General features: G+C 38.4%; 1 protein-coding gene across 5 annotated transcripts in view; it reads right to left on the bottom strand.

Moving 5' to 3' along the window:
• The window catches only part of SATB2 (SATB homeobox 2), a 207,973-nt gene that overhangs the window by 88,944 nt on the left and 93,302 nt on the right, over window positions 1–25,727 (bottom strand). For all 5 annotated transcript variants that reach the window (XM_032278758.1, XM_032278756.1, XM_032278754.1 and 2 more), the window contains 3 exons: window positions 21,435–21,561; window positions 20,097–20,220; window positions 8,074–8,176 (listed from right to left, as the gene is read on the bottom strand). In XM_032278758.1, coding sequence (XP_032134649.1) covers window positions 8,074–8,176; window positions 20,097–20,220; window positions 21,435–21,561 — 354 coding nt within the window. The remainder of the gene's footprint in view (window positions 1–8,073; window positions 8,177–20,096; window positions 20,221–21,434; window positions 21,562–25,727) is intronic.

The following is a 25,727-nucleotide window of genomic DNA, read 5'->3' as shown; positions in this document are numbered from 1 at the left end:
CACACTTCATGCCATGAGCTGCCCATCCGCACTGTCCACTACATTTCCAGAATCTTCCTCCTTATGCATCTCCTTGACCTTCTCCCAGGTTCTGAAGAAAACATCACTATTTCTCTTTCTTTCAAACAGGACATCATCATCTGTGCCTCAGATCCATTCCCTCCCTCCTTGCTGGTGGGCTCTTGCTTATCACCCCTCTTCCTCTTCAAAACTGCTGGCTTCATCCTCTTTCTGCTAATTACACTTGGCCATCATGCTTCAGTTAGCCACTTTTAGACTCTTTCCTCTCATGTCCTTGCCACTCCTCCCTTAGAAGATGCACAGACTTGCCCTATTCTCACACTGCAGAGACAGCTCCTTCCAATGGCATTATGCTATCCTTTATGCCAAAGCCAAGAGCCTCCAATTCCCTCTCCTCTCCCCTGCCCCTCCACTGCACCCTTGATAACACTTTCCCCCTGGTAACTCATCTTCCCTTGGCTTCCCTTGACACCTCACTCTGTCTAGTTGCATCTTCTTAACTCCTGGCCCTTTTTCTCTAAAAGCTTCCAGCCCTCTCCTGCTCTTGCTCTCCTCTTTAAGGAATGTTCCTTTGGTACCATTTCAACTGTCCTCCAATAAAGTAGCCTGAAAATTTATTCTCCATCCTGTCCTTTAGTTGGCTGGTTCCACATCTCAAACAGCCTAATGGATATTTCTACCTAGTTGTCAATTCTCACTGAGGTATCAGCAATCTCATCTCCACTGGTATTGTCTTATTTCTGTCACAACCATCAGGAGTCACTTAAGCTCAAAACCTGGATTCTGCTTCCATGTCTCTTTCTCATTCCCATCCCCCTATTCACTCTCACCAAGTCTCATGGCTCTTTTCTGCTTGAACCTCTTGCATTGGTGGCTTCCTGTCTTTTTCACTCCTGCCACTCAAAGCCAGGGCCTCACTTCCCTCACCACTCCACTTCCATCAATTACTGCAACAGATTCGATTTTGCCTACTTCTACCAGGTGTACACACCTATCTTCCCCCTCCCACCCACCTCCCTTCCTGCCATACACCTACTCACATCCTCATACAGCTTCAGATGGTGTCTACAGGAATCATTCTTAAAACCACCATATTCAATATGTCACTCTCTTGCTGAAAAACCTTCAAGTATCCCCAAAATACCTCAACTGGGCTTTCAAAGACCCCTAAGGTGTATTCTCTACCTTCTCAACCTTATTTTTCACTGTTATAACACATACGATCTCCCAGCCAGATCCCAACCACTTCTTTCCTTTTTTTTTTTTTTTAAGGTGAGAGAGAGTCTTACTCTGTCACCCAGACTGGAGTGCAGTGGGACAATCTCAGCTCACTGCAACCTCCGCCTCCCAGGTTCAAGCAATTCTCCTGCCTCAGCATCCCAAGCAGCTGAGATTACAGGTGCATGCCACCACGCCTCGCTAATTTTTTGTATTTTTAGTAGAGACGGAGTTTCACTGTGTAAGTCAGGATGGTCTCGATTTCCTGACCTTGTGATCTGCCCACCTTGGCCTCCCAAAGTGCTGGGATTACAAACGTGAGCCACCACACCCAGCCAGATCCCAATCATTTCTACCAACATTTGGTGTCATTACCCTCCCTATATCCAGGGATGTTCTAGCTTTGCCTTTTCACTGATTAAAAGCTTAGCCATTCTGGGCACCTGTTATATTACAGTATCAGGATAAATGTAATGCCATTCTAGACATACTGGACAGCCACTTGGTAATTTTCTACCTCTTCATCTGTACTCATGAACATGCAGTTGCCTGAAACATTCCTCCTTCTCTTTTCCTCCTTGCTGCAAAACTACTTGTCCTTAAGGTATAATTCATGCACTGCTTCTCCCTAACTGCCCACCACCCACCCCATGTCAAACCTAGCAAGAAGAGTGTACGGACCTTCCTCTATGCTACCATCACACTAGTTTACATCACTACTATATATTTGCCAGATCCATTTATACAGCTGCTTCTCCTGCTAGGTTGAGGGCAACACAATTAGAGGTAGGAAGCACATCTTATGAGTGTACGGACATTTCTCACGGCTTCTAGCACAGACTATGGCTTGTAGCAGAAGCGTTCACTAATCATTTAGTTAAAAATATTTATTTAATTATGACTACAATTATCTCATGAGGAAGGACAAGGTAATGCTCTCCACTGTATTCTCAGTCCTTAGAATCCCGCCAGGTATTATATGTAAAATAGTTTTACAAACTAAAATTTGTTTTTGAATGACAAGATATGTGTTATATTATGAATTATGTGTTTCATATAGATTGTAGGCTTTTGGAAAGCAGGAACTATGTTTTATGCTTCTTCTAAAGAGTAGGTACATGATGGCTGGATGGATGAATAGATACATGAGAAGTAGGGAAGGCAAAAGGAAAGTAGGTCATTTTTCCCTTTGCATCCTTTTTTAATGTCTATCTAAAATAACATCATAAATAATATAAATATGAGTAGGTTGCAAGTTCATTTCTTTTAATCTACAAACTACATCACTAACAAACAAATGTTTTTACATCTTTAAACATTTATGAATAAGTATATTCAGGCCAACAAGGCAGTTACAGTACAGCTGGAATGAGCTTCTTAAGATCCATGCAAGGAACTAGCCTACGTTTAAGCTGAGTGCTCAAGACATTCCCATGCACCATTTTTCCCCTTAAACTACTAATAAGCTTTCCATTGGGGGGCCAAGCAAGCATAGGTGATTTATGCATACTATCAGTGACTATCACAATGAAAATGTGCACAGGTCTTCCATATGTCGGAAAACCCATGAGATGGAAGGTGGTTGATAGCAGAGGTGAATGTTTCTATATGCGACAACATGAGTAGAATTGGAGAACACTGTGTCAAGCGAAATAAGTCAAGCACAGAAAGACAAATGCTGCATGTTCTCACTTATATGTGGAATCTAAAACAATTTAATTCATAGAAGTAGAGAGTAGAATGGTGTTTAACAGAGACTGGGAGGTGGGAGCAGAGAGATGATAATCAAGCGGTACAAAGTCTCAGTGAGGAGAAACAAGTTTGATTTCTTTTTTTTTGAGGTCTACTTTACAGAATGGTGACTATAGCTAATAATTGAGTACCGTGCATTTTAATATCACAGAGTAAGTCTCAGATGTTCTTATCACAAAAATGTCAAATATTTGGGGTGACTAATAGATTAATTCACTTGATTTAATCATTTCGCATTGTATTAAAAATCATAACATCACTTTGTACCTCATAAATATGTACAGCTATAATTTGTCAGTATAAAATACACAAATATGTATACAATATTCAAAGGATTTTATGTTGCCATTACTTTCAACAAGTACAACATAGGGCAGACAAACTTCCTTGCAGAACATTTCATTCAGATCTGAAGCTGAAAGCAAATTTCTTTCATGACAGAAAAATTAGGTAGACAAAAGTAAGTTACTTCTACCTCATCAGAGTTAAACAACAGCAGAGGCAGAAAGACCAGGAGTTGATTAAAGGCATTGTTCTGACCACTGATACCACCATGGCTAAGCAAGGGCTGCCTTATGGAACCAGGTCAGGGGACACTGATTTCTCTATTCAACTCCAAGGCACCGCTTTGTAAATGACACAATCATTTTCGAGTACAAGAGGTGCTTTAAATGTGGTAACATTATATCATTTCAGCTATAATGATCATAATTACTTATTTCTTTTAATCACAACCCACTTAACCACTTTAGTACAGAGGACTAGTTCAAGGAGTTTAATTTTCATTCAACATCTAATCTTTGTGTTTACTGAAACCCTTCATGGGCTTTGTTTACTGTCTGCCTGCTGGCCTGGACGTTTGATCTTGCAAGACTAGATCAGACAGGGTCAGATAAAATACTGATTACTAGAATAAACCAGGCTTGCGGAAGTAACACTGGTTTTTAAAATCTTCTTTTCTCCCAGGTTTTTAATATCTGGCAAAATAAGTTCAAATAAACAAATAAAATTAAGACAACTAACAATCAGGGGTTTCTTGGGCAATGACTGAAAAAAGAAAAGTGATGCGGATAATTTTGCACTCTGGCCAAAATACAGGATTTGGTTAGGTCCATTCATTCTAATGGTATTATTTTATGACATAAATAATTTTATAATAGCCATGAGTATTTGTTTAAACTTTCAATGACACTTCAATTCTTGAGGCATGCTAAATAATTGGCATTGACCTCACCAAAGGTGACTACTTATTTTGCTTTTGGTACCAGATGACAAAATACTTTAGATATAAAATTATTTTCTTGTAGCTTATTAATTAGGACACATTTAAAATATGTAAAAGATTCTTTTTTAAGGCTTTTTCTTATTTTTATTATATCCTCTGCAGAAGTAGATTGCCATGAAACTAATAGTGGTACTACGTATATGATAGCCACTGTTTCATAAAAATGATGAGGAAAGTTCACATCTCAGGATCAGCCAAAAAAAAGAGTTGGGTAAAAAAATATACATACATTTATTAAAATGTGTAGAACTTATGAAAAAAAATTACTTGGGTAAATTCCTCATAATTCTAAGACCTTAAAAATAATTTTGGAATAGCATGAATGTTTCTAGGTGTCTATGAATTCTCCTCATGTACAATACTAAAACTCCTAAACATTAAACAATTATTAATATTGGTCTTTTTTTTTTTTTTTTGCTTTTAGATAAAATGTACATTTTTTTTCTTATACTTGGGAGCTTATAAGCTCTACATTGTAAAATCCAGACAAGATGCAATTATAGTATGCTATGATCAGCAATTTTAAAAAATGCCTAAACCAACCTACCACACTACCCTACCCACCCACTCCATTTTCTTCAATGTCAAGTACTCCTGGGAAACAGATTCGTGGTCCTAGACCTTGAAACCAGAGTATACACACTGTCTCCCTATCTATCCTGAAGTAATGCTCATGTTAACTCAAATATGTCTGTGTCAACCATGATTGTCTTTGAAATTAAAGAAAAAAGGTAAACAGAATGTGCTTTGCTGTGATCACTGGGGAAAATAAAGTTAACATGCTAAGCCAAACCAATTTAGGACTTTCTAAAGAATAAGTGTAAATAGTTTAGCTATAATAACAACAAATTCAAAATATGCACATTAAAATGTTTACTTCAAAATTTAGACAATTCCATTTGTATACAGTTTTTACATCTGTTTTTGATGATATCAAATTATTGATTATTCATTTTTCCCATATTTATTTAAGCATTAACTATAGAATTTGCAATCTGATCTTTTTTTATCCTTTCAGTAGACTTTTATTTTTGCCAGGTTTTAGTCATATTTACTTTGATCTTTTGGAGTATATCATTATTTTACTGTTTATTTCTATGAGAAGAGAAAAAATCTTGACCTAGGAGATCTATATGTGGCAATTTGTAACAGAATCACATAGCTTATGTTTAGGAAATCATGTTTTTGATTAAGAAGCAACCACTTAGTTCCCACTGTTTTATTAAAACAGACATTAGCAGATAATAGGAAACATATTTAACAATGTGGCCTGCATTTAGTTTGGGACGTCAGTAAGTTCACTTGAGATTTTCTTCCACGCTGAACAGTGCATAGAAGTGCATGTAAATTGGTAACTTTGAGGTAGAAATGGAAAGTAGGGAGGCTGGGAGCGACATGGAACTCTGACTTCTAGTTTCTTAGAGCCCTGCGGTAGAATTCTGGTTTTGCTACTACTAGTTTCCAAATTTGAAATTCATTGCTTCTTTTTTTCACTTTGAAAGCAGGGACACAAATTTTACAAATCAAATCATTACTTTCCCATGAGAAATGGATCCTACTAGGTAGAAACTCCCACAGCAACATCTATTCATAGAAAAAGGCTTCTACCAAATGAAATGTGCCTGCCTCGGTCCAACACTTCCTTTTTTCTGAGGGTCGAAAGTTAACATAACGCACTTCTCTGGGTGTTTATTTTCTGCACACCATTATACCTGTCATGAATTCTTTGTTTTTCCTCCCACTCCCTTGGTTGATGAATCAACACCACTTGAACTGTTTTATGGCAGCTTGTGTTTACTTCACACATACCTTAACCTTCCCTTTTCTCCTCCTACTGACACACACACAGACACACATACACACTTTTCAACAGCAATGACTAGCTCCATCTCTTTGAATAGTATGTGTACACAGTGTCTGACAGCCTCTTCAGGTGTGGATCCTTGACCTGCTGAATGAAATCAAGGTCTCAGTCTGCTTTTACGGCACTTAAAGATTTAACTGTGCATTTACTATCTTAAAAAAAAAAATACAGCTTGAAGAATTAAAGCTCAAGACATGAGTGTTAATGTGCGACTGCACACACACACACACACACACACACACACACACACACATTCTGTAGTGGCAATTCTGAAAACACTAGAGTGAAGAGTTTCCAATCTTTTTTCTGAATCTGGGATTACACACCAGCCTATTAAAAGAGGACAGTCTCTTACTTTCTCTTATAACAGCAAGTAAATGGGATCTAACAAATGACCTTGAAGCTGCATGATTCTTTTGATTTTTACTCAAAGAGGATATGTTCAAGCACTTTAACAATCCTATTTTAAAAGAAAAACTTGGAGGCAACACTTACAGAAAAGAAACCCTTCTCAACCACATAATGATGTTGTATAATGAGAAGGAGTTATTCATCTTATATTGTACAAGGGTGAATATTAATATCCTAAAGCATTTGCCCAAACCAGAATCTAACGGGTTCTAAGAATTTTAGAATCTGTTGAAAAGAAATGGATCTTAATTCAATTTTCAGTGTACTTAATTTCTCCCCGGTAGCTCAATGTTTTGACTTGCCTTATAAAATGTATATTTAGCAAAAATACTCTCATACCTTTGTGATCAGAAATGTGCTGCCAATGTAGGTAAACTTCATTTTTTCAAAAGGTAACCTTGTAAAGAAGCTCCCAAGTATTCAATAGCCAACAAGTACTAATTTGACACCCTGTCTCCCCTGAGAAAACCTCCAAGAAGTAAAACAAATAAATTCATCCTTTACTTTTACTTACCCACCATAAATTGTCATTTGCCCCTCAAATGGGGGCAGTGTAAGCAAGGCTAGGAATTCATGTAACAAAGTGTGATAAATATGTCATAATTATGCAAAATATGGACTAGAAGAACCATCAAACCAATGTTACAAAAAATTCCCCAAATCCCCTCAGGGGCCTGAATAGGTAACTGGAGTGAAATCCAGAAAGCAGGTATCTGAGTGGAGTGAAAACAAAAGAATTTCTCCACCACTAACATATTTGAAATGGTCCTGACATGTTTAAAGGTCTAGGTGATCTAAAATAGCATGCTATTTACTACATAAGAGAACTTTATTTTTAGGACCAAACATAATTCCATATGTAATACATTACTGCTAGAACAACTCCTACAATTAATTATTAGTAGTTTAGTATTCTACTATTATCTATCAAGAGGTTACTTTGTGCCAGTATTGTCTTATTTAGTCCTCGCATCTACCCAGTGACCTAAGTACTTTGACTATTTCCCATTTTCAGATGAGGAAATTGAGTCTTGGTGAAGTTAAATAATCTGCTTAAGCTCCCACAGCTAGCAAGTAGAAGCCAAAGATTTGAACCCAAGTCTGCCTGAATGTTTTCACCACTGCTCTGGAATCGTCGACAAACGGACACATCAAACTCCACTTCTGATCAAATACTTCCTGATATGGTAACAGTATCGGTTAACCAGTACCTGAAATGTAAGTGTTGATTTAACCAAGAATGACAGCTTTTAAGTTTCCATTCTAAAGGATTTTGGTCTTTGCAGGTATCACTTATGAAAACTATAAACTTAACATACTGTGCTACTAATTTTACTTTTACTTCAAATATCTTCTTAGTTTTAAGAGAGCCGATTTGGATCTCATGACAGGAAATTAAAGATCTCACCTTTGTAAAAAAATATATAAGTTGTATATTAAATGAGCATAAATTCCAAACAACCAACAATTCATGAACCTCGGAAACTGAAAACAGGCTTTACAAACAAAAAAGTCAGTTTACCTTTAATCTTCTTGTACTTTTTATACCATCTCCCAAACTCCTGGCACTTGGTTGCTGACACATTGGCATAATATGTGCTATTTACAATGGATGAAATCATACTCTGAAAAAAAATATATAATTATTTTTTCAAAATATGAATACTTCTTTTTAGGACAAGAAACAGCACTATATAGCCTGCTATAGCCAGCTAACCTGTTTTGTCTTTTAAACTTAAAACAGTCCCTCTCCCATAAACTAAGCTATTTAACATCAAACATGATTACCATCCCTTTAACTTATACAATGATAGTGCTTTCTCCAAAAAGCCAACCCTGGGGCAATGTCAACAATGGAGGGGACAGAACACACAGATAAAATGCAAAGAGGTGGAACAGCTGTGATTTAGGAACCAGAGCAAAAGGTGAGATCAGATGCTCCAGCACCCATAATCCAAATAATGCCTTTCAGATGCGTCTGTCCCGCTTCCAACTACAACAAGCTTACACAGCCAAGAATCTGAGAACATCCGTGCTACACACTGCAGAACAACATTTAGGAAAATAAGTTAAATTAATATAATTTATAGAAACGTGTGATTAGCACTTGTGTGAAAATTCACCAAATGAAAAAATTAACAGTGCTATTTTGGAGCAGGGGAAACTAAACATAACACTTGTACTGTGTTTCAATAAAAAATGAACCAAAGCTCAAACTTTCTGAGTGCTTAAGTGCCTTGTTCTCATCTTCCTCAGCCCAACCGATCAGCTGATTTGTTTGTATTAATAATTCGGGTTAAAAGAGAAGGGTAGTATAACCTGACTTAGCACTGAAAACTTAAAATTATAATTGCACACCTTGAATTGAACTTCCTACAGATATATGTTTGCAGTTAATACAGTATGTTTGAGCCAACATTTGTGGCAGATGCTAACTTATACCTGAATTGACTGTGTATGTTTTATACATAGATTTTTATTTCTTGGTTTCTATTTTGTCTTAGGCATAAACTCAAGAGATCCAAATGACCTGTGTAAGGTTTTATATCTTGCCTTGGAATCTCATCTTTCTCAAAAAAAAGTTAGCCCCAGACATAGAACAGCCAGAGAAATCTTAGAGCTTCTAATGACATTTCTACAAAGTAGTAGAGAGAAAAAGGGTAACAATGAATCAAGTTATTTACCAGGAGGTTAAAATGCCGACAGACTTTCACAGACTCCCATTTAAAACATCAGACTCCTCTTTTTTCAATCACTATGCAGTACTGGTGGGGGAGGGGGTTCTTAATTCAATTCACAGAAGCCTCTTTGGCCCTTTCTATATAGCAGATGGTTAGCCCTCCCTAGTTGCTGATATACACATGACAATTCCTTTCTCTAAGGGAAGATAGTAAGGATAATTCTTTTCATCTCAAGGTCTCAACATAGCACTGGGAACTCAAAGGGCTAATATCATCAGAGTGTATCACAGAACCTATGGGGCCCTGTCTGCTGCCTTATAGGATGACCACTGGAATTCTCATCTCCCTGAGGCAGGGTTCTGCTTTGTGCTACTAACGACCAAGTACAGCTGTGTCCTAACTAGCTGAGCTAGCTCCCTCTCTGGGCTGAGATTCTCTCTGTTCTTAAGACTGTGAGACCCTTGAGGACAGTGACTATGTTTCTTTCATTTTTTTTTTTTTTTTCTACCTCGTGTCTCACATAGTTCTGATGTGGGATATCTGAGTCACTGAAATTTAACACAGGAAAAGGGACAGTGATGAAATTTAAAAGTGCCAAACTGAAATGTCATAATAATAAAATTTTTTAACATGAAATCAGCTTAATAATAGATGCATCAGCCACACTAGTGTATGTGAATAATCACAAATGTGCTTGTCATCTCTCTATCTTGTTTCTATGAATTTATCCTCTGGAAAGGCACAGGATATACAGCCATGGCAGGAGTCGGAGTTAAACCCTGTATAGCAAAATGGTCTAGAAAGTGGACTAAAATGGACAGTGTCTAATTACTGCCTGGCGCTGTTCCTAAATTCTTCCTGGTTCATAATACAAGGTTACAAGCCCAGAAGCCCGCATCACTCTGGCCCCAGATAATCCAAATTCCCCTCACTCTCTAGCCTCTCTATTTTGCCCTTGCTCCTGCTGTATCTTCATTGACCCTGTACAAGACAGAATGGCAAGGAAATAAATATCTGGGCTCCTACTGGCTCCATTGGCAGGTCCTGTATTTCACACAACTCATTTATAAAGTAGACATTGGCTTCCCTGACTCAATCAGATTTGTTTTCTGTCCCAGATAATTATAAATAAGTTTTACCTCTACTGATCACAGGACAATAAACAGGTTTGAACTATGAACTGAGAGAAAAAAATGGTATCAAATAAATTTCCTAGATAATGAGTATCTTTAATTGCCAGAAAAGTCTCTTTGAGTTTATGACACATTTTATTCATATCAATTCCCTGCAGGTCTTTATACAGAGCTAATACCCAAAATAGTTTTTACTGATAAGAATTGTTATAGTCCATCCTCAGAGGACTTTAGAATCAAAAGATATAAAAATATCCGGAGAATATTTTAAAAGAAAGGCTATGTTATGTCTGATTATTCCAGTTTCATGAATATTTTCTAACCCTATATTAGACTGTTAAATTCTCATAATCTGAATCTAAACCAGTAGACTCCACTAGAATGCTCTGGACACATACTACAAGGTCATATTGATGTTAGTGTCCATTAAATATCTAGAACATCAAAACTTAATTAATGATATGTAAAGCTGAACGGGGCTAACATGAACCCAGCATGTGCTATTACTCTATAGGAAACAATGTTCTCTAGAGGTCCTGGGACACAGAGAATTTGTGTTTTCCATATTTCATCCACTTTTTATACTTTAACATCACTGCGATAGAGATGTATCTTACAATCAATTGCATCGTAAACCTGATGAGATACAATTAATGCAGAATGAGATGAGTAATGATTAAAATCTTTCCCACCTACCACCCAGCCAAAAAAAATCTAATTCAATTTTTTGCTTTTTAAAATACACAAAATTTTGCAGTTTGTGTTGCTCTTTTATGTTTTCTAATCATTCTACAACAACCATACAGTTGGACTTTTAGGATCCACATCTTTTTGATAAAGGAATAAAATCTGAGTTCACTTTTTCAATCCAGAATCCAACCAACACGAGTATCCATGTTTATATAAAGCAATGCTAATACAAATAACCCAGAACATATGTGTATTGCTATTTTAACACTTAAACAGAAGAACTATGATTTACTAAGGCTAATATTAAAATGATTTTGCATTTACTAAGCACACATCGCTCTGCATGGTGATGGGTTGTGAAAAAGAAAAGATGAGGTATACATATAATGGGCAACTGAGGCAGTCCCCATTTGAGACATAACTATAAACACTACCACATAAACAGTGGCCACAGACAAAGCTATTTTATGAATATATTATGTTCTAAGATAAATTAAAAGGTTTAAAGTGTCTTTCTAATTATAGAAACTTTTGAAAATTTCAGACTTCGATGTAGTTAATTATGAAATTTTAAGTATAAAGATGTTGGATGGGAGATAAAGTCTAGGTGTCCTTATTTGTAGTCAATTTAACATTTAGTTTGCCATTAATATCTGGAATTTTTATAAAATAAGGTACTTGAGGAATCAAACTATATTAGAATTTTCTTTACTTACTCCAAAGTTTACTAGCAGATTTGAATTTGCTCTAAGCCAAACTGCAAGAGAATAAATTTTATAATATTGTTATTTAATACTTATGATTGATAGACTGACCTATCTAAAAATAAATTTTATTTTAGGTTCCTGAAACAAATTTTTAACTCGCTTGTTTTTTAACTAGCCCAGAGAATAGATGTCACATATGCTTATAAGCATGGTTCATGGCCGGGCATGGTGGCTCACACCTGTAATCCAAGCACTTTGGAGGCCAAGGCGGGTGAATCACCTGAGGTCAGGAGCTCAAGACCAGCCTGACTAACATGGTGAAACCCTGTCTTAAAATTTAAAAAAATAATAATAATAAGCATGGTTCATTTTGAAACTGAGGGCCCAGAAGCTCAGAATGAAAAGCATCTTTCCCAAAGTCAAATAGCATTGGGAGGGACCACGAAGACACTCTGTTAGTGGACCAGTATTTCATGGGTCTTTTAAGAAGGGAAACTAATGAATGAATGGAAGGAAACATTTAGCACCACCTCCCTCAGCTACCAGATGCTCAACAGCTAATGCTACACCAATACTTTAGAAAAAACAAAAAAAAGGTAACAGCAGCAAAAAAAGGAAAACATGAAGTTGTGATCTCCGGCCCCTTATAAGAGTTAATTAAGAAGTTTATAATCAAAGAAAGCTAAGGAACCTAGAGGCAATTTAAAACTTAATAGGAAAAAGCAAAATAATAAACACAAGTTAAAATGATTTGTACGATACACTTAGAAAAACAGAGATCTGAGCACCCCCTTTTCCCACAATAAAATGAAAGAAAGATAAAAACTGTATATCCTTCACTGCATTCTGCCTGGCTTGGTGGGATTTATTTGTTTGAACAGCAGTGTGGTACTAAGAGTAGCTAAGCTGAAAACACATAATACACTTGCTGTAAAGAACATTTTTAAACCAAAGTGAAGAATTACATATTCTGCCAGTGAGAATCCCCTGTCTGGGGGTGGAGAAGTGGCATCCCCTAGCCTCCTCTTCCATGTCTACATGAGAGAGAGAGCAAAGACAGGCAATGAGTGTTATGTGCATTCTTTGCTCATTTTCAGCCTTTTCAATCTGCTTGGTGAGATGCTAAATAATATATTAAACATGAGACTATAATGATACTTCAATTAGGCAAAGGGAAAAAATTGAATTGGAGGAATTACTTTGTCATGAAAAAAATTCATTTAATGTCATCTGGCAGCCTTCTACTACCTCTCCTCTCCCCACTTCCGAACTATAATATCAGAATCGAAAACTGCGCCATTTTAAAGGAACGAAACACTTCCTCTGAACTTTGGAGTATGAAACACTACATTTGAAAGCTCCTCCCCTAAGTTGTTGCAGAATGGCTCGCTTGTCTAATGTCAACACCCCCACCTGTGACTGAGGATATTGTCTCCTGCATCAGAGAATGCAAGGATTCTGTGAGATGATTTGTGTAAAAGGCCTAGCACAAGATGTGGAATCAACAAATGGCAGCTTTCTCCCCATTGTGGAATCATTTCTTATGGTCACTGCAATCCCCTGGTTAGGAATTATTGTCAAGCTGTCATTTGTGAGCCTTCTTCAACATGAGTTCATGAGGTTGGGACACAAACTAAAACAACTGCACATGAAAATAACTAAAACAGACAGTTGGCAACTGGTTAACACGTGACATGATTCATCCCCTCTACATGCATGAACTTAGGCTGAATTAAACGGACAGCTGGCAACTGGTTAAAACATGATTCTGGTCCATGCAGTTGATCAGCCACTGTGTATGATGAGCACATGCTCAATTTGTCTTTTTCTGCTGACCTAACTGGCTGCTTGATTTCACTACAGTACTCAATTATTTTGGCATGTTGTACATATAAGTTAAGTCGAAATGGGTAAGGCTTGCTTAGGATGACAGAAGTAATTATCTTACAATCTATTTCTAAAGGCACACTATACAAATGCCTTACCATTGTCACACTGGAAATCTAGTAATAGTAACATCTTTGCAATTCAGTAACTTTAGTCAGTCATTTTGTTCCTCAAATATTTAGCAACAAAATCTCAACCAGCAGCATGGGACAGATCTACAACAAAAACATGTCTACATGCTAAGTAAAACAAACCAGCACAAAATAAATGTTCTATTATTCCACTTACATAAGGTAGGTAGAATAGGCAAATTCACAGAGACAGAATACAGAATAGAGGCTACTGGGGGTCAGGATGAGAGGAGAAAGGGAAATTGTTGCTTAAAGGTTACAGACTTTCTGTTTGGAGTAATGAAAAAGTTCTGGAAAGAGACAGGGGTGATGGTTGCATAACATTGTGAATGTAATTAATGCTACTCAATTGTAAGCTTAAAAACGGTTAAAATGGTAAGCTTCATGTTATGTATATTTTACCATAGAAAATTATTTTAACATATCGAGAGTCACAGAGAACATGTGTAGGAGATGGGGCACATTGGAAGTTGCACGCACTTACAAACTATTCTTTCATTACAGTTTTCAGGCTGGATGCAGTGGCTCATGTCTGCAATTCAAGCACTTTCGGAAGCCAAGACAGAAGGATCACTTGGGGTCAGGGGCTCAAGACTAGCCTGGCTAACATGGTGAAATCTTATCTCTACTAAAAACACAAAAATTAGCTGGGCGTGGTGGCACTCACCTATAATCCTAGCTATTTGGGAGGCTGAGGGAGGAGAATCACATCAGCCCGGGAGGCAGAGGCTGCAGTGAGCTGAGATCATGCCACTGCACTCCAGCCAGGGCAACACAGCAAGACTCTGTCTCAAAAAGAAAAACAACAACAACAACAACAACAACAAATGCCCCACAATTTTCAGTTAACAAGACTGTGTCTTTAGTCATTCCATTTGAACATCATGATCACCTATGAGATGCATAAGGCAGGTACTGGTACCTCTACTTATTTAAATGGGTCAAAACCCTGAAGACCTGGGGTTTCACAATCAAAACCCGACCTTAGGTCTTTCAACTCCTCCTCAAGTAAGAATAAGTAAGCCACAGAAAGATGCAATCATGTTTTCTAATTTGAACAGTTAAGGACCATTTAATAAGGGAGGACTATGCCTAAGGTCTGATAAATTAGGATGCTCAGGACAGCCAGTGACAGAGCAAAGAGGCTTCAAGTGGTTACTCCCAGAGACATCAGAGGAAAAGGCAAAGGTGCCAGCACTTAAACACACTTTGAAAGGTGAAATCAAAAATAAATACGCAGACACAAAACCACAATCTGTACTTTCCAAGCATCTGGCCAGACAGAGAAGGGCTAAATCATCACTTCCCTGTTTTAAATATATATACCTCAGGCTACAATTGTTGCACTTTTATGGACTTCTCCATACCTTTCTTCTGCCTTCAGGGCTGCTCTTTTGAACTTCAGACCACTGGGGTGTTCAAGAAAGTATGAACTATCCACTAAATCATTCCTTTATGAAATTGCCAAACTCGAGTGAAGAAACACCTAATACAGTTTGGCTTGGGGGTAATAAGGAACAATTATTTCAACAACAGGAATCTTTTACTCATGAGTTGAATCTATTTTTGAAAAACCCAACAAGTCAACTTTCTCACCTAAGGTGAGTAGTACTGGATGCCTCACTCTCTTTCTTCCCATATTGAAAGGGATTTAGTTCCGCTCAGCTTCATTGTTGTATCCCCAGCCATTGCAAAGTGCCTGATTCTTAATCAGAACTCCAGGAATGCCAGTGGAAGTAAACTGTTGGATTACTGCTTCACCTTGCTTAGAACAAAAATGCATTCTTTTTCACTTTATATAGGCTGAACTTCAAAAACTGCATGCACCTGTTCTGTGACAACCGCCAACAAAATGGGCAAGCTTTTCTCCACACTAAAATACAATCTAGCTATGCAATTTAAGTGAATAATCTGGAATATTTAAGGGTAACGACCACAGAATGAATGCCAGGGTCACATTACATATCCATGCTGGCTGACAAGAACTATCCCAGTGAGATTTTCCATAACCACACAATGTATCAGAAGCCTAAATCGAATCTCCCCGAAATCTAAACAACAGAACTGAGCTCCTCTTTAACTGAAATGTGCTGGGCATCAATCACCAAATTATTCTGTTTACGTTTCTAGTTCAAAATGTTTTGGAGCTGCCAAGAACATTGTAATAATAATAAAACTTTAACTTTACATACTAAGAAAACTATATTTTCTGAAACATTTTTATACTTAATTCATTAAGCACATCAGGGGAGTGGTTAACTGAGAGTTGTATTGCTCCTGCCATGGGACCTTTAGCAATGTCCAATGGAGACATTTTGGTTGTCACAACTGGGGGCAGGGGTATAGTGGCATGCTACTGGCATCTAGTGGGTAACGGATGGGGATGCTGCAATGCAAGGACAGCCCCCACCACAAAGAAGTACTGCCAAAAGGTTATCCTGCATTATAGGATCCTGCATTATAATTATATGACATGTATATAATTATATATATAAACATATATATAATTACATAATATGTAATTATCCAATTATCCTGCATTATAGTAACAACTACATGCAAAATATACATTATGCTGAATGGTGATGGCACAAAAATCAATAAGAGGTGGCCTCTGTTATTGTGGACAGTCCAGCTAGTGATGGAAACTGACAAGTTACAATGACAACAGGCTAAGTGCTGTGACAGGGGTATTTACAAAAGGCTACTAAGAGCAGATGAAGCAACTACTTCAACCAGAAGGTTGAGGCACTTCACTAGCGGTAACTTTCCAGCTGGAATCTGAAAGATAATTTCATCAAGTAGAAAAGAGTAGTACATTCTAGCCAGGTGAGATCGTGTGCAAAAGCAAACAAGTGTCAAACTGAAGGATTCTAGAGTCACCAGGTTTGTGTGCAGGGGCTTCCAAAGCCAGAGATTAACAAGGTACATCTTTCTGAAGAACCAGTCTCATGTGGAAAGAAGGAGATGACTAACTTAACAGGTAAAATAATTTTATGGCATTTAAAAAATATTTAAAACACAGGGATCAGGCGTGGTGGCTCACACCTGTAATCCCAGGACTTTGGGAGGCCGAGGAGAATGGATCATGAGGTCAGGAGATTGAGACCATCTTGGGTAACACAATGAAACCCCATCTCTACTAAAAATACAGAAAATTAGCTGGGCATGGTGGTATGTGCCTGTAGTCCCAGCTACTCAGGAGGCTGAGGCAGAAGAATCTCTTGAACCTGGGAGGCAGAGGTTGCAGTGAGCCAAGATCATGCCACTGCACTCCGGCCTGGGCAACAGAGCAAGACTCCATCTCAAACAAAAACAAAAAACAAAAACAAAAACACATAGGTATATGGACTAGAATACAAACTTGGCATTAATTTTTAAGATAACACAGAAGGTGGCTTTGTTAGATTTGTAATGCTATACTAGTTCGGTTGCTCCCACTCTCAAGAGATATTTGGTAAAGTCTGAGCAATGGTAAACATTTCAGAATAATTAATTTCATGTGTTTGGAATACAGGATGAGCACAGGAAGAGGCGAGAAGTTAGCTCTAGTGAAAAATAAGGCTGAACAGTGTCAACCTGATGGTCTTATGCTATGGAGTCCTACTTCTTATAGTCTGGGTAGGGGGAGTCACTGGGGGATTATAAACAAGGAACACAGGAGAATCAGGCAGCAGGAGAAAAGTCATCAGGCAAGAAGATGGGAAATAATTTAGATGATAGGTTATGAAAGGATAAACAAGGCAGTGGCACAGGAGAAAAATATTTTAGACGGAGAAGTGGTAGAAACCATAGGATAAAACAGAAGAATGAAGGAGAAGGAACTGTTTAGGTCAGGCAACCACGTGGGTAAACCATGAGAGCAGACAGTGGAGGGGGAGAGAGGTTTTTATGATAGGCGTAAAGATGATCTCATTTGAACGTCAAGACAACCCTGAGAACTATGTGAAATACGCCGATACCGTGATGCCCAGCTTACAGATGAGTTTAACAAGACTCTGAGAAGTGGATGGATTTGCCCAGGATAACATATCTGGCATAAAATAACTGAGATTAGAGCCCAGGGCTCTCGGCTCCTGATCTGGATTCTCCCCACTCATGTTGCCTCTCTAGTTATACTTGTAGTTATAACCAAACATGACTGTCATGACACAACAGTTTGGGCCAAACTTCCGCATGCCTCAGAAGCCCTAGATAAAATTCTGAACTGGTAATATCAAGTCAGAGGCTTTGCCCACTTTCAGGCAAAGCCCATTTTGACTTCCATGTGAATGCAAGAGAAAATTAATTGTGAATGATTGAGAAATTCAGGGAAAATTATTGATAGCTTTTCCTAACTTGTTCTTTATCCAGTTCCTCTGTATCACCAGCATAATCAAAATATGCATTTTATAACTTTGTATGCAACAGGCTTTAACACCTACATACATAGCTACAGGTAGGTATTAAAATGGCCTGTGTGAAAAGTCCTAAACATAGGTCAGAATAATGTCCTATTCTATCTAACTGCCTATATGTGAATGCATGCCTTCTTGATTTTTTTGGAAGCAAAAATATTAATAGCATACTTTGCTTGAGAGGATACAAATTCCAAAACACTCTAAAGGACACACACACACACACACACACACACACACACACACATTCAGCTCACATCACCTCTCAATAATAATAGCTGATACTGTTTATATGCATAATTGAATGCCAGGCATTAGGCCAAACATTTTGTGTGATTTCCAATCATTGATTCCTCTTCATATAACTCAGAACCATTACTACTTACTAACAAAAAAGGAGGGAGCTCATAAAGGTAAGGTTATAGAGGCTTGTCAACCAGGACATGAATCCAGCTCTGATTCCAGGATACATGCTCTTAACCAATAGCCTTCCTCCTATGTTCCAGAGACTCTCTTACAGTCTGGAACAAAGCTCATGGCACAGCAAGTTTCTGCAATAGGTTTCCCATCATTTTCCCTCAAACTTAACAGACATTGTCCTAAATCATGTGTAGCAGCTCAACCAGGAAATAAGGTTTCATTCAAAGCTTCAAATAATATGTCAATCTGAGTTCATTTCTACAGCAGCCCTAAGCCACCATAGGCAAAAATATTACCTCATCAGTAGAAAAAAGTAGGGTCCCAGCCCATGAACACAAATGGAAAAAGCAGCCCTTTCCTCCACTGCTCTTCTTCTGATCCTCTCAATCTCATTGTCATGGCTTGTATTAGTTGATGGTACATTCACTAAAAAATGGAGTATCGCTTTTTCTCATGATGCATTTTCATGTGGTGAATTCACTACAAAACCTCCATAAATGTATATGATGTGAAGATCACCTCTCTACACCAGATAGGCAAAAGGGCCAATAACTCATGCATAGATGGGTTCAGCATGGCTGACTCATTCAACTGACCAAGTAAAACAACAATCTGGAGCATCCACTTTGAAAGGGGATGTCGGGAGTAGCATCTCAACCTGCCACTTAGCCAACTAGTATGCTTAGGCAGTGACTACAAGTGCTTCTCTAAACTTCTACTTCTTGATCTATAAAATGGAGACACTGGTCTCTATCTCTGATGAAATATGTGAGAAATTAATGACTGTATATGTGAAATGTTTATTTTAATTTTTAAAATTTTTTTATTTTAGGGACGGAGTCTTGCTATCTTGCTATGTTGCCCAGGCTAGTCTCAAACTCCAGGGCTCAAGGAATTCCCTGGCCTTGGCCTCCCAAAGTGCAGGGATTACAGGTGTGAGCCACCGAGCCTGGCCCATATGCATAAAATGTTTTAATACTGTCTCCTTACCCCAAAAGTCTCAATAAATAATAACGTTTTTCTTTTTTGAGACCCAGGGTCTTGCTCTGTCACCCAGGTTAGAGCGCAGTGGCGCGATCTTGGCTCACTGCAACCTTCACCTCCCAGGCTCAGGCAATCCTCCCACCTCAGCCTCCCAAGTAGCTGGGACTACAGGCATATACCACCATGCCCAGCTAATTTTTGTATTCTTTGTAGAGACGGGGTTTCGCCATGTTGCCCACACTGTTTCGAACATCTGAGCTCAAGCAATCAGCCTGCTTTGGCCTCCCAAAGTGCTGGAACTACAGGCATGAGCTACCCCACGCCCGCCCAATGAGTGGTAACTTCTGTTCTACAACCAGAAGCAACATAAGCTTTACATTTTTTACACCTCAAATGCAGTGTAAGTCTATAAATAAAAGACAGAGAAGACAGCTATGGAAGCAGAAGGAACCCTCCTGCTAGAGAGTCTACCATTGGCTTCCTCTGTTTCCCAGACCCCACCTGGAGATACCGACCTGGGAGAGAGGGCATTCTTTGGCTAATGTGCTCTGGTTCATCTCTTTGAGCAGTTCCTTTAAGGCATTGCGGACTGTGGCATGGTTCCACTGCTCCGCAGGCAAGTCTTCCAACTTTGAACAACTGCAAAACAGAGCAAGAATGAACAATACACAAACCTCAACCAGGGCCCCTGACTGAAGAGGAGACAGCGCAGCAGTCGCTCTTGGGTCTTGTGTGTACTTCAGAAGAAATGCTGAAGGATGGGGTCTAAGTGAGGGAAGGGAAGTAAAACTGCTTCTCCAAGACTTTGCTGGAGCCCAAGGGGTCTCTTTTAAATTTGTCATCCCATTCATCTAAGAAAAATAGTCACTTTCAATACAAGAAATGCTATTTTTATAAAATATTATTTTTGCAATGTGCTGATGGAAATGGCATGGCAGTGTGGTCATAAACTTCCCCAATACAAATGTAATTATTGGGCATGACTAAGATTAAATGTCAGCAAACATTCCCCATCAGATTTGCAGTTTGAAGGTCCACCCTCACCCCCATAGGATGGCTCAGAGTTTTAACTTTCTGAACCAAAAAAATAACTTTTAAGATCCTCACCCATTTATAGACACAGATGGGGATGCTGGGGGTCCATTTTTAAAGTATAAATGCCCCAATAGGGGAAAATTCGAAACACTTACACTAAAGGACAACATTCCGTAAATCACACCTAGAAGGCACTTTACAATAAAAGACTGCAAAGAACCTCCAGTTCTTTAGAGGCATATCTTGTTCTGGGGTGTGTGTGTGTGTGTGTGTGTGTGTGTGTGTGTGTGTGTGTGTGTGTGTGTGTGTCTGTGTGTGTGTGTTTGATGTGGCCCTTGGAAACAGAAAATAAAGATCTCCAAGAATAAAACTCCCCCTTCGTGTGTGTGTGTGTGTGTGTGTGTGTGTGTGTGTGTGTGTATAAAGATCTCCAAGAATAAAACTCTCCCTTCGTGTGTGTGTGTGTGTGTGTGTGTGTGTGTGTGATACTATATGTGCTACACATTTAAGCAGGCCTAGCGGACCCATTGAATAGGGGCTGTGTGAAGTTTCTTTTAAGGGGTATAGATTTTTAATGATTTGTCAAGTTGCCCCTAGGTTACCACTTCACAGCTTCTGAAAACAAAGCATAAAGCAGTTGGAATGTGACTATAAAGACACCTGGGGAAGGGCCCTCCTTCCTTCCTCTCTCTCCTTCTTTTCATTTTGTCCAATGCCTAGAAATTAATAAAGACAGGACAAGCTGATCTTTGCAGTGAATCTATGATTGACAGAGCAGCTCTGAGAGTAAGGAAAGGCAGATGTTCAGAAACACCCACCTTTGTAATTGGATTTTCAACGTCACAACATGATAGACATCTTGTAGCATGTCGGCCACTGTCGCGTCAGGTGCATCTGTCACATAACTGAGGGGGAGAGGGTTCCACCTTCCCAGCTTGATTATTCCTGCACAGGGAAGAAAAACATAATAAACACATATCTGCTATTTATTAAACCTTCCCATTGTTTGTTCAATGTTAAGAAGGTCATTCAATCATCAATGTTCAAGGCCCTCTCAGATATTTTACAACCCGGTGCAATAAGCTGTTTCTTTCTGGCTGACAATTGAGTTAGTTAACTATACAGGAAGATGGGAATGAAAGAATGAGGTTTAATCACAGACAATCAGTTCTTTTATGTTTTCCTGTTTCTTAAATTACTTAGAAAACCATACGGATACTTCCTTCCACCCTAGAATTGTTTCACATTCTAACTTAAGTCTGATGCTAAATATACAGGACTGCTGATTTCATAGACCAAAAAAAAAAAAAAGTAAGCCTTAAGTAAATATAAGATTCAGTCTTGAATTGTACAAGAAAATTCCTGTGTGTGGGCTCAGCACGCAGTTACATCCTGACTGTGGTGTGATTCCCAGTGCGAATAGCATTTGGAGCTCATGAAGCAGTTAGAGTTCGCTCCCATATTCGTGTTTCACCAGGCAGTGGGGTTGCTTTCCCAGGCCAAATGCCATACCATGGTCATTGACCACAGATCAGAAATAGCAAAGATGCCCTCAACTTCCTTTCTTTTTTTTTTTTTTTTTTTATTTCTCAGCTCTTTTGAGAGTGACAATAGCACTTTTTGCCTGTGGATTTCCTGCTGCATATGGTAAACATGCATAACAATGAAAAAATAATAAAAATCCTTTTCAAATTTGGGCTACGTAGAGCAGTAATTTTAGGAATACCCTTGTTAGAGGAAGATTCATGGGATGGTTTCAGCAACATATGGTGAAAATGCTAACTTATTCATAGATAGGCTCATTTTATGTGGTGCACAGGGCACACAAAACATTGATGAAGAAAAATAGAGGAACCCATTTCACATATGATACAGGGTAACAAAAATTTTATTTGTATGCGATGAAAAATCCAGTGGTCTCCAGGTTGTCAGAAATTGTCACACATAAAAAGCAGTGATGTTTTAGTGATAAAACAGCATTTTTATTTTTATTTTTAACAATACAGGTGAGTCCAACTACACTATTCTTAAAAAAAAAAAAATCATCAAAGAGAGAAAACACCTGTGTACCCAAGTGAACTTTTAAAGCTTCACAAAATGATAGCTATGGGGCAAAATTCCAACAATAGGAAATGAACTTTCTGGTCAGGGCACGTCCTGTCCAAGACGAAATAAATGAATGCGCAATGCTTGACATAATGCTTGAAAACAGGGAATAAACAGAACAAAAATATTAAAATGATACACTGTTTCAGTATTAAGATTTAACAATCTGGTGCTGAATATGCTGCAGTATAAATAGTGCCTGGACTCAGATCCAATAAAGTAACACAGCTCTCATTCATAGTACCGTATGTCTCCAGTTCTGGCTCCTTAAGTCATATTTCACTTGCCAAGAAAAGCTGTTTTCTTGCGGGGATAGTTTTCTTAACATTCTCTCTCATGACAATGAAAAGTGCACAGCACGCAGCATGTAGTAGTCATGAAATGAACATCCAGGACCCACTGGACAGCCACCCACGAGAGAGTGGGTCTGCTTCCTTGCTTCTTTTACTCCTGACATTTGCAAATACTAAAACGAAACCATGTAACATGTCTAACTTATTTCCTTTTTAAAAAATCATTCTACAATTTTAAATTCCTTTCAAAAGTCATTATCGTGATCACCCATAAGTTGAATATAAATTGACTGCATTCTAAAGGCACACAGATAATATAGGAGAGAATGGGCGGGGCGGGGGGGAGAATGAAGTTGATAATTACGCACTATGATAGGCAAGTAAAAGAGGCAGATTTTGTGGGTCATTTTGGTTACTAAGACTATGCAAGTAATATAAAAAAAAAAAAGAACTCTACAAACTTCAATGCACAGCTCTATAGGAGATTCATTCAAGCTGTTGTAGTGTCAGTAGTTGATTCCTTTTTATTGTAAAGAAGTGTTCCATTGTAAGAATACACCACACTGCAGCCAGACACAACAGAATATATCTGTATGATTTCATTTATATGAAATACAAGAACAGGCAAGACTAATCTAATGGGGACAGAAGTCAGAGGGACAGAAAGGGGCACTGCATAGACAGGGACATAAGGGGATTTTCTTGTTTGGCATGGTGGTTGCATGGTTATACAAATTGTCAAAATTTATCACACTAATCACTTATTATGCATACATTTTTTGTATGTAAATTATACCTCAATTTTTTAGAGAGGGGAGGGAGAGAAATTTCTATAGGAAAACATAGACAACTCATTCTACTGGAAATAGAATCTCCATGTAGGTAAATTATTACCACACCTTGATGAGCCGGAAGACTTGTTTGGGCTGGAATTAGACACACACAGGTGTTTTCACAATACTTAATACCTCCACATAGAGCAGCTGCTACAGGTTGGTTTCTATATCTTGGAAGAGAGCTGTTGGCACATGTTATTTTCCCAGGCAATGGGAAATGTATGCTTTTTCTTTTTTGTACCCTATTAACTAACTTTCACAGTCCAAGAAGTCATGGTCTCTGCCCAGCTATTTACCAGGGTCTGCACGTGCAAGATCTGCTAGGACAACTATGGCCAGAAGGCCACTCTGTTCCAGCCAGGTAGGGGCTTAGAGTAACTCTTAATGAGCCTTTCCTCCAAACAGGTTCTCTGTCTAATGTACTGTATCAATCCTCTTTGGAAACACATTTCTTAGAACAGTCCTCCTTCCCTGATATAAAATAGACAAAAATATTACTTGGAATAGTAGTTAAGTGTTAATTGAGGAAATCAAATTGGGAAGCAGTATACCATAGTGACTAAGAATGCAGGCTTCCAAGTTAAATTGCCTCTGTTCACATCCTGGCTCTGCCACCTACTAATTATGTAACCCTAGCAAGTTACTTAAAATTCTCCATACCTCAATCCTCTCATCTGTAAACTGGAACAATAAAAGTACTGATCTTACAAGAATACGGTGCAGATTAAATGTAAAAGAATTAGTAAAAAGCCTGAATATAATTTAATCTCAAAAACTGTTTAGTCATTACTGTGACCTGTTTAATGTGCCTTAAAGATATAGTCAGTTTATTTCAAAATATATTGACTCAAAATATTTTTATGATTATATTAGCTTTCAATCATATGTCTACAAAAAACTTGTTTTTAATCACAAAGGAGGAGTATACATCGATATGTCCCATCTTCTATTCCCACCACTTCCCCATTAATTTCTTCCATCCTTGCTCCTCAGTGGCTTTTTTATTTTTACCTATAAGTAGATTCAGATATCCTCTAATTTTCTTTTCTTTTTTTTTTTTCTGACACAGGGTCTGGCTCTGTCATCCAAGCTGAAGTGTAGCAGTGACATCTCAGCTCATTGAAACCTCTGCCTCCCACGCTCAAGCCAACCTCCCACCTCAGCCTCTCAAGTAGCTGGGACTACAGGTATGTGCCACTATGCCTGGCTAATTTTTGTACTTTTATAGAGACAGGGTTTCACCATGTTGGCCAGCCTGGTCTCGAACTCCTGGGCTCAAGCAATCTGCCCACTTCAGCCTCCCAAAGTACTGGGATTACAGGCATGAGCCACTGCACCCAGCCCTCTCCTACTTTAAAACAAACAAAAACACTATGACATTCTCTCTGTTCCTTCCATCTCTTATTTTCTGTACCACCAAACCTACTATAGATGTACCTCCAATTTCTCCATCAGTTCTTTACCCATGGATATCTAGTTTCACCTCCCTCCATGAGAAACTGGAGATTCAGAAGGGATGGGTTATCTTAAGTAGCCAAGGTAATATTACTAGCAAGTAGCAGAGCTCAGATTCACTTCAAAGACCAGGCTCTCACTCTTCTTGTTATCACACTGGCTCAAACGAGAGGCAAACTAGAAGAAAAGACAGGTTCTAGGTTTCAGGAGGCCATGGATGCCTGAATCAGTAGCACACTGTCTAGGACAGAGGTTAGGAGTAAGGTCTGGAGTCAAAAGCCTGAGTTTATCTCCATCTTCCTCTGCTTGTGAGACTTTGGGCAAACTGTTTAGTCTCTCCATGTGTCCAATTCCGTATCTGTAAAATGGGGATAAGAACAATGCCTACCCTTTAGGGTTATCATGAGATTTTACATGAAAA

Source organism: Sapajus apella, unplaced genomic scaffold, assembly GCF_009761245.1.
Source record: "Sapajus apella isolate SASKATOON/1434 unplaced genomic scaffold, GSC_monkey_1.0 scaffold10, whole genome shotgun sequence".
NCBI classification, from domain to species: Eukaryota; Metazoa; Chordata; class Mammalia; order Primates; family Cebidae; genus Sapajus; species Sapajus apella.
This window is presented reverse-complemented; position numbering and strand designations above follow the sequence as displayed.